General features: G+C 39.9%; 1 protein-coding gene across 10 annotated transcripts in view; it reads right to left on the reverse strand.

Annotated features, from left to right (window-relative positions):
- SCN5A (sodium voltage-gated channel alpha subunit 5) overlaps nt 1-14,604 on the reverse strand; it is a 214,058-nt gene that overhangs the window by 80,422 nt on the left and 119,032 nt on the right. For all 10 annotated transcript variants that reach the window (XM_027648407.1, XM_027648406.1, XM_027648405.1 and 7 more), the window contains 2 exons: nt 13,200-13,373; nt 11,427-11,783 (listed from right to left, as the gene is read on the reverse strand). In XM_027648407.1, the coding sequence (XP_027504208.1) occupies nt 11,427-11,783; nt 13,200-13,373 (531 nt within the window). The remainder of the gene's footprint in view (nt 1-11,426; nt 11,784-13,199; nt 13,374-14,604) is intronic.

Here is a 14,604-nt window from a genome sequence, read left to right on the forward strand (position 1 = left end):
GTATGAAATCTCCTGCCTTCACAGCACATGGCTGGGCTTGAGGCTTTCACATACCCCTGTTGGAGAAGACCCACAACTCAAAAGTGGGACAACCCTCCATATTTCATTAAAGAAACAGGGCAGGAGGGTTCAGCAGGAGTGGTGCCAGTTATGTATCCAAAATGAGAGCCAAGCTCTGCAAGGTGGGTGGTGCTGACACACAGCTCTCACTGCCATCCTGAAGAGTGACCCTTTTCCTCTGCCATCGCCTGATCCCGGCTTAGTTGAGTTTAATTCTGCAAGTTTCTTAGTGCTTCCTAAAGCCCCCAGGAGACATCCTTGGGAAGAAAGGGAAGGAGGTGAGTGTCCTTTCTTCCTACAGGATAAAGCTGTGTTTTTCAGAGAAGCATTACTAGAAACATGAGAAAAGCACTTCATGGAGGACTGGCTACCAGCATCCTTGAAACCAAGGCTGTGCTCAAACACATGATCAAAGAAAGCTCTTCTTTCCAGGTGTGATGACATCAACTTTGACTTCCTTCTTATATCAGGAAATACAAAAGTGCTTTGCTGATGTGGAAATTTGAAAATTGGGAGGTTTTATTAATTGTATTCTCTGCGACTGGCTGAAATCCCAGCAACTGGGGTTACTCAAAATCTTATTTAGTGAAAGATGAACATAAAATTGAGTAAGCAAAGGAGAAAGTTGATGGTGTAAGCTGTCCATGGGAGCATTTTTATGAGTTTATGCTTACTGCCAATCTGCTAGGGAGAAGAGAAGCACTGAGACCTAGGCAGCTAGTCCATTTTATGATCTAAAAATTGCATTTACAGTAGTAAGCCAAGGCAAGCCAAGGCTTGTTCCCCATCCCTGAGGGTAAACAGCTGACTGCTCTTCCCCCAGGTAGGATTGCTCCCTGGCTGCTTTGCCCAGCCAGGACTGTTCCCTGAAAGCCCAGGTATCAACTGGAATGGGGTGGCCAGGGAATGTGCCAGAGGAGGGGCACTCACAATGTTTGTTTTCATGCCTTAAGCCAGTTTATAGAGGCAGCCACCTGCCTGTGTTTTCAAACAGCAGGCATTTTGCACTTGCCAAACCATCCCAGAAATGGGATGGCATCACATCCAAATGTGGGAGACAAGAAAATTACAGGAGGGGAGAAGGGACATGGAAGCTTTCCAGGAAGAAACCTCCATACAAAGGAGTTTGTAGCACAAGAAGCATGAGAGTGCTCTTAGTTGTGCAGTTGCAATGAATGAGTCTACATGAGGGAGGCCAGGAAGAGAAGGGAACTCATGGTGGGGAGGAGGCTGCAAACACAGGGGCACGGGAATTAACTACTAGTAGAGTTGACAAAAATCACCTATCCCCAAAAAACATATGTAATTCCTCTTTTCATCTCCATGAAAATTCAGCATGGAAACTATCGAGTATACTTAAAAACAAGTCCTAAGATCAGTCAGCATGTACCCTTTTTGTGAGAAAATACTACTGTGACCTACAGATGGTAAAGCTTCTGTACAAAAATTGGCTTGGTCAAAAAAATAAAACCACTTTTGCACTGAAATAATTACATGAGTTTCAAACAGCTTCAGGACAGAGTCTTGGAATTTGCTTGTGCATTGGGAAGGGTGAAGTCAAGATATAGGAGGAGATGGACCTTGCAGAAGATGACATGAAACTCAGAAATCCAAAGCAATGTGAAAAGAGGAGATTTGCTCAAAGTGTGAAACTAGGAAGACTACAGCAGAGATATGGGGTAATGTGAGAGAATAACTATAATCACCTTTCCTATGAATTCAGGCTAAGAGAGTTAGGGTAGTTCATCCTGGAGAAAGAAGGCTCTGGGGAGAGCTTATAGCAGCTTGCAGTACCTAAAAGGGCTACAGGAGAGATGGAGAGGGACTTTTGCAAGGATATGGAGTGATGAATCTACATGTCAGGGAAACAGAACAAAAGGGACTTATATAGCAGGAAAGAAATAAAAATGTTAAGAGGGACAAAAAACCAGCAGGTCTGATTTTCCTTTCCTTTGCACTGTTTGCAGTAATACAAAATTGATGGAGTAGATCTGTATCTGCTGGAAATTTTCCTCAGTAAATGTGGGTCAGTGGGTTTATTGAATTTAGAGAAGTCTAACAGAGTAAGACACAGACAAGTGGACTTTCAGAAACAGAAAGAAATATGGAAGAGTAGCAGGAGACCAAAGGACCTCTTTGACTGCAGGAATTTCTTACTGTTCAATAAAATCCCCAAAGGCAGGAAAATGGTATCTAATCCTGTGTACTACATTTAGTTTCCAAATGCATTCTTCAGCATATTTCCTTGGGAAGACACAGACCATGTTGCCATGCATGTGCTAGGTGGAGAAAAGCAGTTATAAATATACACTGTCCATGGGAAAGATAAATTCCAGTACCTCTTGCTAAGAAGGCTAAGGATGTCAGGACTAGCTGTTTGTTTTACATATTCTTTTCAACAAGATGTTTCTAGAGGCAACTGTTAGAATACTCTACTCACTGCTTAGTTTTGGTGGGGAAAAGTAATATTTTTAACTTTTTTTTAAAGTATAAGATGTTAAGGAGTAGTGAACAATGTATTAAATTTGTACCACCTGGTCCATTTTAACCTTAAAAAGCTTGACTTTTCCTCAACACATGCTAGGAATAATTCTGTTGTCATTACCCTTTCAACGACATCCAGACAATACGTACTGTGACATTAATAAAAAGAGACACATTCAGTTGTACCTACTTTTGCACACTCTTGTCCAATTAAATTTGACTCAGTGTCTTCTAGATTTTTAATAACTACCCACCTATTAGGAAGCTTAACCACTGACAAAACCCTACTTACACTGTGAACCAAGGACAAATGTAGAACAAAAAGTGGGCAGCGTTTTACCCTGCAGATGCCTACTATATCAACAGGGCTACAGTTTTCAAAATAAAAATTCAGCTCCTGTCCAATTCCTGGATTACAACCAAACCTCAAAAAGAATTCACTAGTATCTTCAGAAATAAAATATATATGTGAATATACATATATATATATATATATATGGTGGATCATATTAAAAATTTTTCATCTTGTCAGCAGCTCATATAATGGAATCAATGCTTAAACAATATTTTTAGAGAAAAATTTCTGATTTGGAAACACAATTAGAACAAAGGGCATGAGGGTGGTTCTTCTTCTTCCATATTTCCAAGTGATCTCACACCTACGAACGTTAATGGGAGATAGTTTTCTATTCCCTTATATATAAACCTACAGAAGAGCACTGGCATTATTATGAGATTTTATTTCTCTCTGATATATCCCAGTGAATCATTTATAGATCAAGAAGCAACATTTATGATTCTACTGATTAAAATCTACACCAATTACCAAAATCTGGCACAGCCCACCAATGAATCTGCTTTGGATTATTGTTTTTGGAAATTCCTTATGTCACAGATTAAAAAAAAAAGCCTTAGTTCACCTTTTGTTTTCATCCTCCTTTGAGCTGCATCAGAAGCAAAAGCTTACTTCTCTTCTGTACGCCAACTGTTTTGGGGATTTGGGCTATTTGTATTTTTAAAATCTGTCTTTCTGTGAATGAATGTTGCAGGGAAAAAATTGGCAGATTTTAGTACATATTTGACAAGGACACCATATAGCACCTTGAAAACAGCAACTGAACACACTTGTCCCCTAATACAAGATGCAGGTTCAGATTAGTCACCAAGTGCCAAGATTCAACTCTTCAGAAGAAACAGCTGAGCCTGTAGCAGGATACAGACACTCATAAATCTGGATTGACAGAAGGAAGCAGATCACTTTTTAGGAGTAGATTTTGAAGGTAGTTTGTCCTCCTGTCTGTTCTCAGGTGCATTTCCCTCACATCTCTTGGGCAAAGCAGTCCTAAACCTCCCAGCTTTTTAATCTACCATACAATGGTACTTTGGAAAACCAGCAGCCTTTGATGGTCCATCATAATTACAGTGAGGTTAATTTCCCCAGACTTTTTAGCACCAGCATCTGGTGTTACACATGATGGTGGGAACTATCTACTCAGTAAAATAAATTCTAGTTATTTATGTGCCTGCTGACAAATCATGCAATTTTTAAAGCCTGGAGTCTGAGGCAAAAGGTTTGCATTTCAAGTAACCCACGTGAGGATGAAGGCTTTCCATCTCTGCTGGGAGTCATCAGAGGCAACTGGACTGATTGATGGTTGGTGTCAGGATTTATCTTTTTGAAGCATCACATGATGCCATCTGTTTCTGGCGGACCTTTTGCTACCCCTGAGGATGTTTAATACTTAAGTAGATACAGACAGATGTTTGCAAAAAAGCATCGACTACCTGAGTGCTCTGCTTCCCAGGCACTTCTCAAGAAAGGATGGATAATGGGAAATACAAATAGCTAAAGTTGCTTTGGGACTTATGGACTATGCAGGTAGCTGGCATGAAAAATACGAAGGGGGAAGCTGGGAAATGTGCTGGGGTTTAGCTGCTTCCCTCTGAGTTTTGAATTCTCCCATATCACACCAAATGTTCCCCCTCCCAGCCCTAAGTGTACATGAGTAGAAGCAAAAGGGACAGTAACATGCTGACAGTTGTTTTGACACTGCTTTGTTTGTGTCCCCAGTTGTGCTTATTCATGTATTCTGGGCTGCTCTTCTGCTAAGTCACACGTGACCCGAGAAGAAAAATTCGCCTCCCTTATGTAAGTGTCCAAGTTGACGAGACAGGCTCAAATGACACTTCCACTCCTCACTAATGAACCCTTGGGCTCCCTGGCTTCTTCTGGACCCTCTAACTCTCCAGCCCCCATCTCCAGTATTTCCCAGCTCTCATTATGGCTCCTGCAGCTTTCTGATGGGTCCTGCTCCTCCGTGGTGCCCCACACGCCCTCTGCTCGCCGCTTTGCAGATTCTGTCCGCCCTGACGATGACTGTTACTGACATGCCTATTCCTGCCTGTTTATCTACAGGCCTTCTCAGCTGATGTAACCAAAACACAAATGCATATTTCCAGAATGTTGGGAACTGCTGAAAGAGCAGATAAGGTGAACAAGGGCACCCAGGACGCGAACACTGGGGTGTAGAGAGAGAGGAGGGAAGGAATTGCTCCAGCAAGACTTGGGACAATCTGAACACCTCTGCAAATCTCCTATAGCTCCCCATTTCCTTGCAAAAAGCTGTTCTTCCACACCTTTTATGTAGTTGCATCTTATCCCCTATTCCTTCCATTGTGCAAGAAGTGGAACTGGTGGATGCCAAGGAGAGTACCTGCCTAGTGGTAGAAGTGCAACATATAAAGCTGGAGGACGAAGACCTCTACTGTGGTTTGAAAATTAACAAGCTAAGCCCTAAAATGCTGTACTTTGAGTTGCAATACCTTCTTACCAAACCTACTTTCTTTTCCAGCAAGCAGATCTAACCTAGTATTTGCAATTAGAAGGTACACAACATTTTAAAATTCCACTTCATTTATATTAATTATCAGACGCAATACAAATACTACATTTCCCTCCAAGGGGATTAACCTTTATTCACAGAGTGGATGTCTACAGTGGCCCCCGTGAATAAGAGCATGTTTGTCATTAAATGCAAAAATAATTACTTGATTCAGGGCAGCAAGTCCCGCTGCAGCTTTTGAGTTAAGCATTTCCCTGGGGATAGACAGGAAAAACCACAAAAATGGGGCTTCATAATTTGAAGACAAAATAAGGAGATAGCTGTAAAAGTGCTATCATTTGTCATTGGAGTTCCATTTTCATTTGTTTATTGACACAGGCAATCTGAATGAATGAGGCCTCATTCCTTTTGGGGTAAAACAACTCTCCATCACCCTCTAAAAAGCTTTATGGCCTTGAAACTCCCTAGTTTGATGCTTCATGCCTTTTAAAAGCGTTGGAGTTTTGATGTATCTTCCCTCAGTGACAGCCTTATCATGTCAGGCAGAAACACAAGCCTCCATCTGAAGATCACCTTTGACCATCCCAATATGCTTTGGTTGTCTGAGCTCTTTAAATGTAATATTGTAATCCACTTCCACCTAGGCCTGTTAGAAGCTATTTTGCTATTACTTGTGATTTTACCACGTGGAACAGTGATAGTTCTCTGTACCCATTTCACTTAAACAAAGAGAAAATCTTACACATTACCATAAACCTCTTTCAAGTCCAGTATGGTCTGCTGAGAAATTTACAGTGATGGAGATGTATCAACATTGGGCGAGACAGGAATTTATGGCTAGTGCTACACTAATAAATTAAATGTGCTCAAGAACATTTTCTGGCACTGAGGATAAATGCAAAAGATCATCTTGCTCCACAATATTAAACTTCTCCATACTCTGCACTGACCACAATTTTCAGTGGGGATAGTCCCTTGCCTGTGAATCTCCCATACAGTTGTCTAGTTTATGGATTCCCACACAGTGGGCTACCAGTTCTCCTTCACAGGTGGCCACATACACTCTCCCTTGTGTTCCTCAATTAGAGATCATGCTGCTTATTTATTAACAGTCTGTAATTAACTCTATGAAATGGTTTTATACAGAAGCAAAGCCCCCATGCTGAAGACTATGCAATGCAAACAGCAGCCCTGTCTTACACATTTATATTCTGTACATCACAGCTGCCTCTTTTATATGTTTATTTTTTGTTTTGCTTTGTTTTTTGTTCTGTTTTCTTGACCACACACATTGAACTAAAGGGAACATTAGCAAACAAAGAAAAAAAAAGGTATTAGGGAGACATATGGGACCCAGCTCCTCTTCTCTTCAAGGAACTGTCCTACACGGACTTGATGGAAAGGCATGTGGAGAGGGACAAACCCCTTCATTCCAAGAATGTGACATTTTCATATTTCTGCATGTCTCAGTCACGGGCCAAATTATAACAGAAAAAACATCCATTAAGGCTTCCTGAGATGTGGAAGCAGAGTAAAAAGATGAGTTTCAGCTGCATCTGACTTTTTCAGAGAAAAGTTTCCACTGAGTTTAACCAAAGCAGGTCACTTCAAATCTCATCCAAACCATGCTGAGCAGCTCATGCTCATGCCAGGCACTGAAACTACCATAGGGAAACACAGGATTGGAAGGTCCTCTTGGGTCACCAAGTCGAGTCCCCTGCTGACATGTGTTGTTTTTTTCACCATCTAATCTGTTTCACACACTGCTGGCTTGGGGCTGGAAAGTTCTCCCAAACAACCTCACCAGACTGATAATGAGAAGAAGCCTCCTTTCCAGTCCCAGTGATGGTATTCACAGTGATTTACATTCCTTTGTTTGGGATGAGCAGCATCCTGTCACTTAAACTGTTCTCCTTCCAAGCCTAGCTCTGCATTGCCCTCCTCAACTTCATATTCCCATGCTGTTCTTTTCCCGGTAGACCCTCATCTTTCTTGAGGATCATTCATCAGTGGGATGTATAGCATATGCAGTATTGCAGATCACTGTGCAATAGCATTCATATTCTCTTTTTTCCTCTGTGATTAGCATTCCTGATATGAATTAGAATGTCATTTACTTTTTCAGTGGGTGCACTGTACTGGTACATCCCTCCATCATAGTGGCTCAGTCAGCCAGTGATATGCACATGGGGATTTCTACACCTGAGTTTTCCTCCTAAGACTTCAGTTTTAGGGGCTATTTAATCCAATGCATTTAGATTTTTTGGGTGGTAAGATATTTTATGACTTCATAGACTCCATTAACCAGATCTGACTACAAAGGCACCTCCATGCAATTATTGCAGATGTAGATGTCCATAGTGACTAATACATATACAATTTCTGCTGGTAAGCTACTTGATGAAAACATAAATTCTTAAATAGGGCTGAGTGCATGACCTTACACTTTGTATTTCATATTTCCATGCATCATGTATTAATTCAATAATGGTTATGCAATTCTGCCTACAGGATAGCCTGATATCCTAGAAATTGGTCATGCTTTCTACCTTTGTATTGTATTCTCAGAAAAAGGCTTTAATATTTTCCTGAATTGAGGGGGGGGGGCGGGAAGAAAGCCTAAGACTGATGCTAAAGAAGCAATTTCAGCCTTATATTTTACCTTTCAGGTAAATTCTGAAAATGTCACTTTCCTGGTTACAGACTCTACATCTTGGCATGCCTGTGACTCCAGTAAGACAAAATCCACCATGGAAATGCAGCAGTGATTTACCAGCTGTGGTGAACTGGGGAACAGTGGTGGATGTGCCATGGAAGTACTGGGGTGTATGTCAATCAGATAGGGCAGTCCAGAACTCAGCCCTGAGGGTGAGCTAATGCACTGCAGCTCTTAGCTGGGGTTAACGCTAACTGATGCTTTTTGGGTGCTGTCTGTCAGACACAGCTCGATCAGAGCATGAGCAAAGACAGTGGGTGCATTTCTGTGCCACATCAAGCTGTCCTTCACTTGGTGGCATTTCAGGAGAAGTTGGTAGAAAACATTTTTCATCTGTGTGGCCTTCAGAAGAATAAAAGGGTAGCTTGGCCAGTGCACGTCACACACGCAGAGCGAGGTTGGAGGTTGTTCTGTCTGTGATTGAGGTGTCATTTTTATTCATGCACGTTGTTTGCACCCATTACACACAACTCTCCCCTGAGAAGTGGCTGATGTCATATAGACTCTCACACTGGCTGACCTGCTCAAACAGGGGCCACCAGGAACTGCCTTGTGGCCCAAACTCTCCTACATCTTCTTAATAATTCCTGTCTCAGTGATTTTCCTTATTAACCTCAGTAACATAAATACACATAATATGTTAAGGTCTTTTTAAAACTTAACAGTAAGCATAATTATTCAGTCAGCTATTTCAGAAGATCTTTCTTACAAATGAGGAAGAAACTTTTATTATCTGTCTGGTTTGGCTTTACCTTCTAAAGCGGCTTCAATGACTCTAAACTGCCATCTGACAATAGTAGGACAGTTTTACTGTGTGAAAGAAGTTCCACAGCACATAGTTTTCCAACTATGTTGTGAAGTTTAGTTCCTTGAAGATGACTCATATATCAGTTGACCAGCAGTAAATATAGTTTCGTGTGGCACTGCACACAAATTGTCCAAGACATTTTTAGGATATATGAATACAAACCAAACACTAAAGATTTACTAAAATTCCTTTCAGCAGCTGTGCTGCTCTATAACATGATGTTGCCCGGGGTGGTTACTAACTTTCCTGGATTTTCTTCCACCATTCCTTTGAATTTATGTTAGTGAGGCTGGATAAGACCTGCAAACAGAATCAATGAACATGCCACAGAATCTCAGTGGTTTGTAACACTTTCATCACCAGTTTGCAGCCCTTACAGGAGTTCAAGAGCAGGTCTGCTTCATAATATTTGACCTTCTTGTCAGGAAAGTGAGCACAGACACCACCATACGTACTGGTAGATGTGACAGATAAAAGTATTTAGTCTAGATGAATGTGCAGATCTGCTACATCAGGAAAAATGCTGTAGGATTTCCTCTGTGCCTTCAGACACCACAGAAGCATTCAGGGTCCAGATGAGATACAGCCTCAGGATAATATTTTTAATGAAAATTGGCTCTTGAAACTCAGAGGAGGAACAAGGACCTCAGCAAGTTAAAAGAGAAACCTTGCTGGCACAGATTGCAATGGTGTTACAGATAAAAGTTTTAGCACTCCAATATTCTTATTTGAAAGGGCTCGTGGTGCTTTTTGGACACCAGAATTTTTGAGTCTGATGATGTTCACTGAAGAAAGCAAGAATTCTGCTGATGCTAGAGGAGTAAGATGACCTCCTCTCTACCTGCTAATCAACATCATGAAACCTCCATGTAATGCAGTTAACACTGGATGAGTCTCATGATTCAGAATCTGATCTTTTTATCACCTATGAATCATTCTCTTTTTTCTTTTTTGAGTGACCCACACACAAGAATCATTTCTATTTACCGGTCTTTGCCACATCCTTACAGAACTGTGGGCTGAAAACAATAAAGCTAGCATTTTGCTTTCAGCTGACTAATAACTTCAGCTTATCCATGCTGACAGAGTTTTTCAATATCTGGTTTTACATCTGGGACAGCCTTTTTCAAGCACTGAAGGTTAAATATATGTAGATAATGTTATTGCAGTCTCTGCTGAACCAGATTTCATATTTAACAGAACTTATGTACACTGATGAGCGTTAATATCTAAGGGTATCAGATGTTGCTAATTCACATCTTTTAATAATCCATGAATATTTCAAATGTTAACATTTTCCCTGGAATTTAACACATATTATTTCCAGCTTTCATTATCATACACAGAATGCATTGCTTAATGGCAGGGGGAGATTAACTTTCTGGATTTCTGGCTAAACTCTCCCAAAAGATATAATAAATAATTTTTTTCTAAATAAAGTAGCATTTTTCCCCAACTCCTCTAATCAAATTTAATTCCAAGAAAAAAGTATAGAAACGGTAAGCTACGGAAAAAAACATAAGTAATCTGCCACTTTTGGAGTAATCGCATCTTAACTTCTGATTTTTATAATAAAAAACCCCTTAAAAATATAATTTGCCCTTGCAATCAACATTTTCAGCACAAAAATAACTGTTAAAATATAAATTAATGTAAACAAAAGAGCACGCTCTGTTTTTCTATAAGCTCGTTCAAGAACTTTTTTATCCCAGCAGCTGAGAACCAAAACATTGCGTACTTAAAAGCAAAACAACCACTAAAAGCAATCACTAGCAAAGCCCCATGTTTTTTATAGCAGCATCTACTGTTAAACAACTCACTACATAAACAGTAAGGCCATTAGAGCCACAATGTCAAAGATGCTCTGTAAGCTGAACAGCAGAAACATTTCCACAATGACTGAAAGCCAGCAAAGCGCTCCTTAAGATGTCAACAGGGAAATATAATTCAGTCTTAATAGGTTCAGAGCTTATGTAAGCCATGCTTATGGTGTAGTCTATTAAAAAAAGCAGGCGAGCCAGTGACATTACAGTAAACACAACCTGTAGCTTCCTAGAACGTGCAGGCTAAAGACATTTGAAACTCCAGTTAAAGACACTGTGTTGTCTGTAAGGTTCACGTGTTCTGGACTAAAAATGAAGGGAAATAAAATATGTCCCAAAACAGTGACGTTGTTGAGGTGATATTCACACCTCTATAGAAAAGAGATCTTGAATCTTTTCACCCCCATGAATGGCCTAAGAAATAAAATCATTATAATCAGCCCAAGCGACTTACTTCTGGTAAAAAACTATCTGTTCTAAAAAAAAAACCAGCAAGCCCTCATTCCTATGACTGATGCAATGTTAGCAATTTTGTATTTGGGATAGGAACAAGTTTTTCTGGGTGACAACTTGGTTCATCAAATTAAAGTCATGGAGTGACGTGAGATTTGCCATTCCTGGATTAAAAAATGGTACATTTTCACACACCCACCAGGAAAGGAAGAAAAAACCCCAACATCTTGAGAACTCACCACCAGGTTTCCTATCACCATGACCAACAAGAAGACAAGAAGGCACAGTGGCTGCCCAGCTACTTCCATACAGTCCCACATGGTCTCAATCCACTCTCCACACAAAATCCGGAAGATGATGAGGAACGAGTGGAAGAAATCGTTCATGTGCCACCGTGGCAAATTGCCAGTCTTGCTTATCTTCTTCACGTTGTCCAAGTAGCTTTTCCCAAAAAGCTGCATCCCTACCACGGCGAAAATAAAGACGATGATTGCCAGCACGAGCGTGAGGTTACCGAGGGCACCCACTGAGTTACCAATGATTTTAATGAGCGTGTTTAAGGTCGGCCAGGACTTCGCCAACTTGAAGACCCGCAGCTGCAAACAGAACACAAACAACAGTGTCAGTTTGCAGAAGCAACAGGCATTTCAGCCAATGAATTATTAAAGTGGGCAAAATGTGAAAGATGTTAAATGCCACAGTGTGTGCGGTACAGGGTGATTTTAGCCATACTTCCTGTTAACCCCATTACATCTATTAATAAAATATCAGTTGAGCTTCTAGGATGAGAAATAAGTGTTCCAGAGCTATGCTCTGCCTGGTTGGACAGACAAGTTCTTAGAGGCGCATTCCTCAACTACCACGGTGAGAGTGGGATGGAAGAACAAAATACACATCTTAATATTTTCTTTTACGTTGCTTTTCCTCCTTTTCCTCCTCAAATTAAACAGCCTGGTAGGCATCTGGAGGAAGGACTTTAGGGTTTGATCCCACAGAAAGAGAAGGAATTCCTCTGTGTTTCAGAGCAAGCCTCAGCCAGATGCTACTAGCTGTTAGCTCCCAGGGTGAAAATCACCTCTGTGCCGAGGCTCACGCAGTCTGTGCTCAACCCACATCCCACTTAAGACCTATTTTAAGGATGTAAATGGTGCCTTGCCCTTGTGCTCTGTTTTCAAGTGAAGGTTTAATATCAGCCTTATTGAAGAGGGCTTGCTCAAAAACTGAAAGGAGACAGGATAGAGATGGAAAATCTGTATTTTTGAGCAGCGCAGAGAATTTTGGAAAAAAAAAATTAATTCTTCTGGTAAATGTAACCATAAGGGCTTGTTTTCCTGGTCTTTAAAACTGTGAAGCCATATCATGGCCAGAATGATTAGCATGGACATCCTGGTACACGAAGTGCAACACAAATGTCAGATTGGCAAGGAAAGTACTTTTCTCTTCCAAAATGTCACCAGTCTCTCATTAACAGAACACCACTATCCTGTGCCTAACAAAGGAGCTGACAGCTAAGGAGTTCCCGTGAAAGACAGGTGTTATGTTATGCTGATCAGTTCTAGAAAAAAAAATAAAAAATCACTCTGTGAATAATTCAAAGACACTTTCTTTTGACAACATCTAAAAGAACAGTAGCATGTTTATAATATAATTTAGGAATAACTACTTCTAAAACAATAAGTTACTGTCTCTTGCATTTCTTGGGCTATCAAATATCTGCTGACTATGCTAGCAGGTGTATGGGTATAAAACGGCAGATTTTTATTACAAATTGGAATTCAAATATTTTAAGTGTGCTACAAGTACCTGGCACAGCTAGAAGGAATCAAATTATGTTCTCATTTACCCTGATGTAAATCTGGAACAATTCCATTTATCCCTCAGCCTATAATTAGTGTCATGTACTGTTCACCAGTTTGCAGCAATTATCGGCAGATGCATTTTTAAGAAAACAAGTTGCATTCATGTCAGAGCTTATATGTAATAATATGGGTAAAACAGAATAAGACCATTACCAGTCGAAAGGAGCGTAAAACAGACAGGTTTCCCATGCTGGACAAACCCAGTTCCATCAGACTTAGAATAACAATTATGCTGTCAAAAATATTCCAGCCCTGCTGAAAATAGTAGTAGGGGTCAAGGGCAATTACTTTGAAGACCATTTCTGCTGTGAAAATCCCAGTGAAGACCTGCAGAAAGAAAAATATGAATTCAAAGTAACCTTTTAAACACAACTCCTTGCTTGCAGAGTTTCCATTGCTGCAGGTGAACAGCAGAAAGCCAAAACCATTTTTTACAAACAAATACTTTCTTTTTTATGGTTGATTCTTTATCACTATTACAATTTTGTCTTCTCTTTTCACAACAATACACTGCTGTAGAGTTATAATGACATCTGACTTCAAGCTCTGGATTAGAATACACATTTCTACCTCCTTCCATCATCTGAAAAATCCCAGTGGTAAAAAAAAGAAAGCATAAAGGTGCTTTTTATAAAGGTTAAATCTATTCATATCAGTGGAGAAAGCTGAGTGAATTCAGTGCGAGTGTTAAGGGTTATTTGGGTTGCAGTGTATCTCCTGTATTATCCCTTTTTATTTTGTTATTATTATCAATAGAAGGGCAATGCACGCCTCCAGTTATTCTGAGGTTATTGCTGGCAGTGAAGGCGATTAGAAACTCTAATTTGAGTCCTGGTCTTTTTTTTTTTTTTTTTACAAATAATCGTGGCAATTTTCTTTTCACTGCATCTTGGGAACACATTGGTTATTTATGACCCAGTTCAAATGTCATATGGTGGAACTTCTAATTGGAACATTTTTCTTTAAAACAACATATAAATATTACCTATGAGGTAGAGGGAGAGGGGGAAGGAAGGCTGCTGACAACAAATTCAGTTTTAACACATTTGTGTAAAGTATCCCAGATCTTGTCCTTTTATATGCCCTCTTTAAGTAACAGTTTAAATGCACAATGCAAAGCTACAGTCAATTTAAAATGACAAAATGTGAGCACCAAGTTCTTCATATACTGTTTCATTTTCATTTCAAGTCATAGTACAAGCTGCACAGAGCTTTGTGTTTCTGGAAAATTCTGGAATTTCTGATGTTTCTGAAACAGAAATAGATATATCTGCAGAAACAGATAGTTTCTGGAAATGTATTTAGTAAAGTACATGGCTTTCTGTGAAACAATCAACATTTATGCATTTTTTTTTGGTCAAAAAAGAAGAGAGGATACAGAGTTCATGCATCACTAACATACAGTCAAGGAGAAACATTTTCCTTACAAGAAGCTGAATATTTGCAGCATTAGCCTAGCAGAAGTGATCAACTCTGAGCAACAGGGATGAGACACCCATTAAGATGGGAAAGGGAAAACTTAAGATCATGTAATTATGACATTAAAGAATAAAAATAA

This window comes from Corapipo altera, unplaced genomic scaffold, assembly GCF_003945725.1.
Source record: "Corapipo altera isolate COAL_440 unplaced genomic scaffold, ASM394572v1 47, whole genome shotgun sequence".
Lineage (NCBI taxonomy): Eukaryota > Metazoa > Chordata > Aves > Passeriformes > Pipridae > Corapipo > Corapipo altera.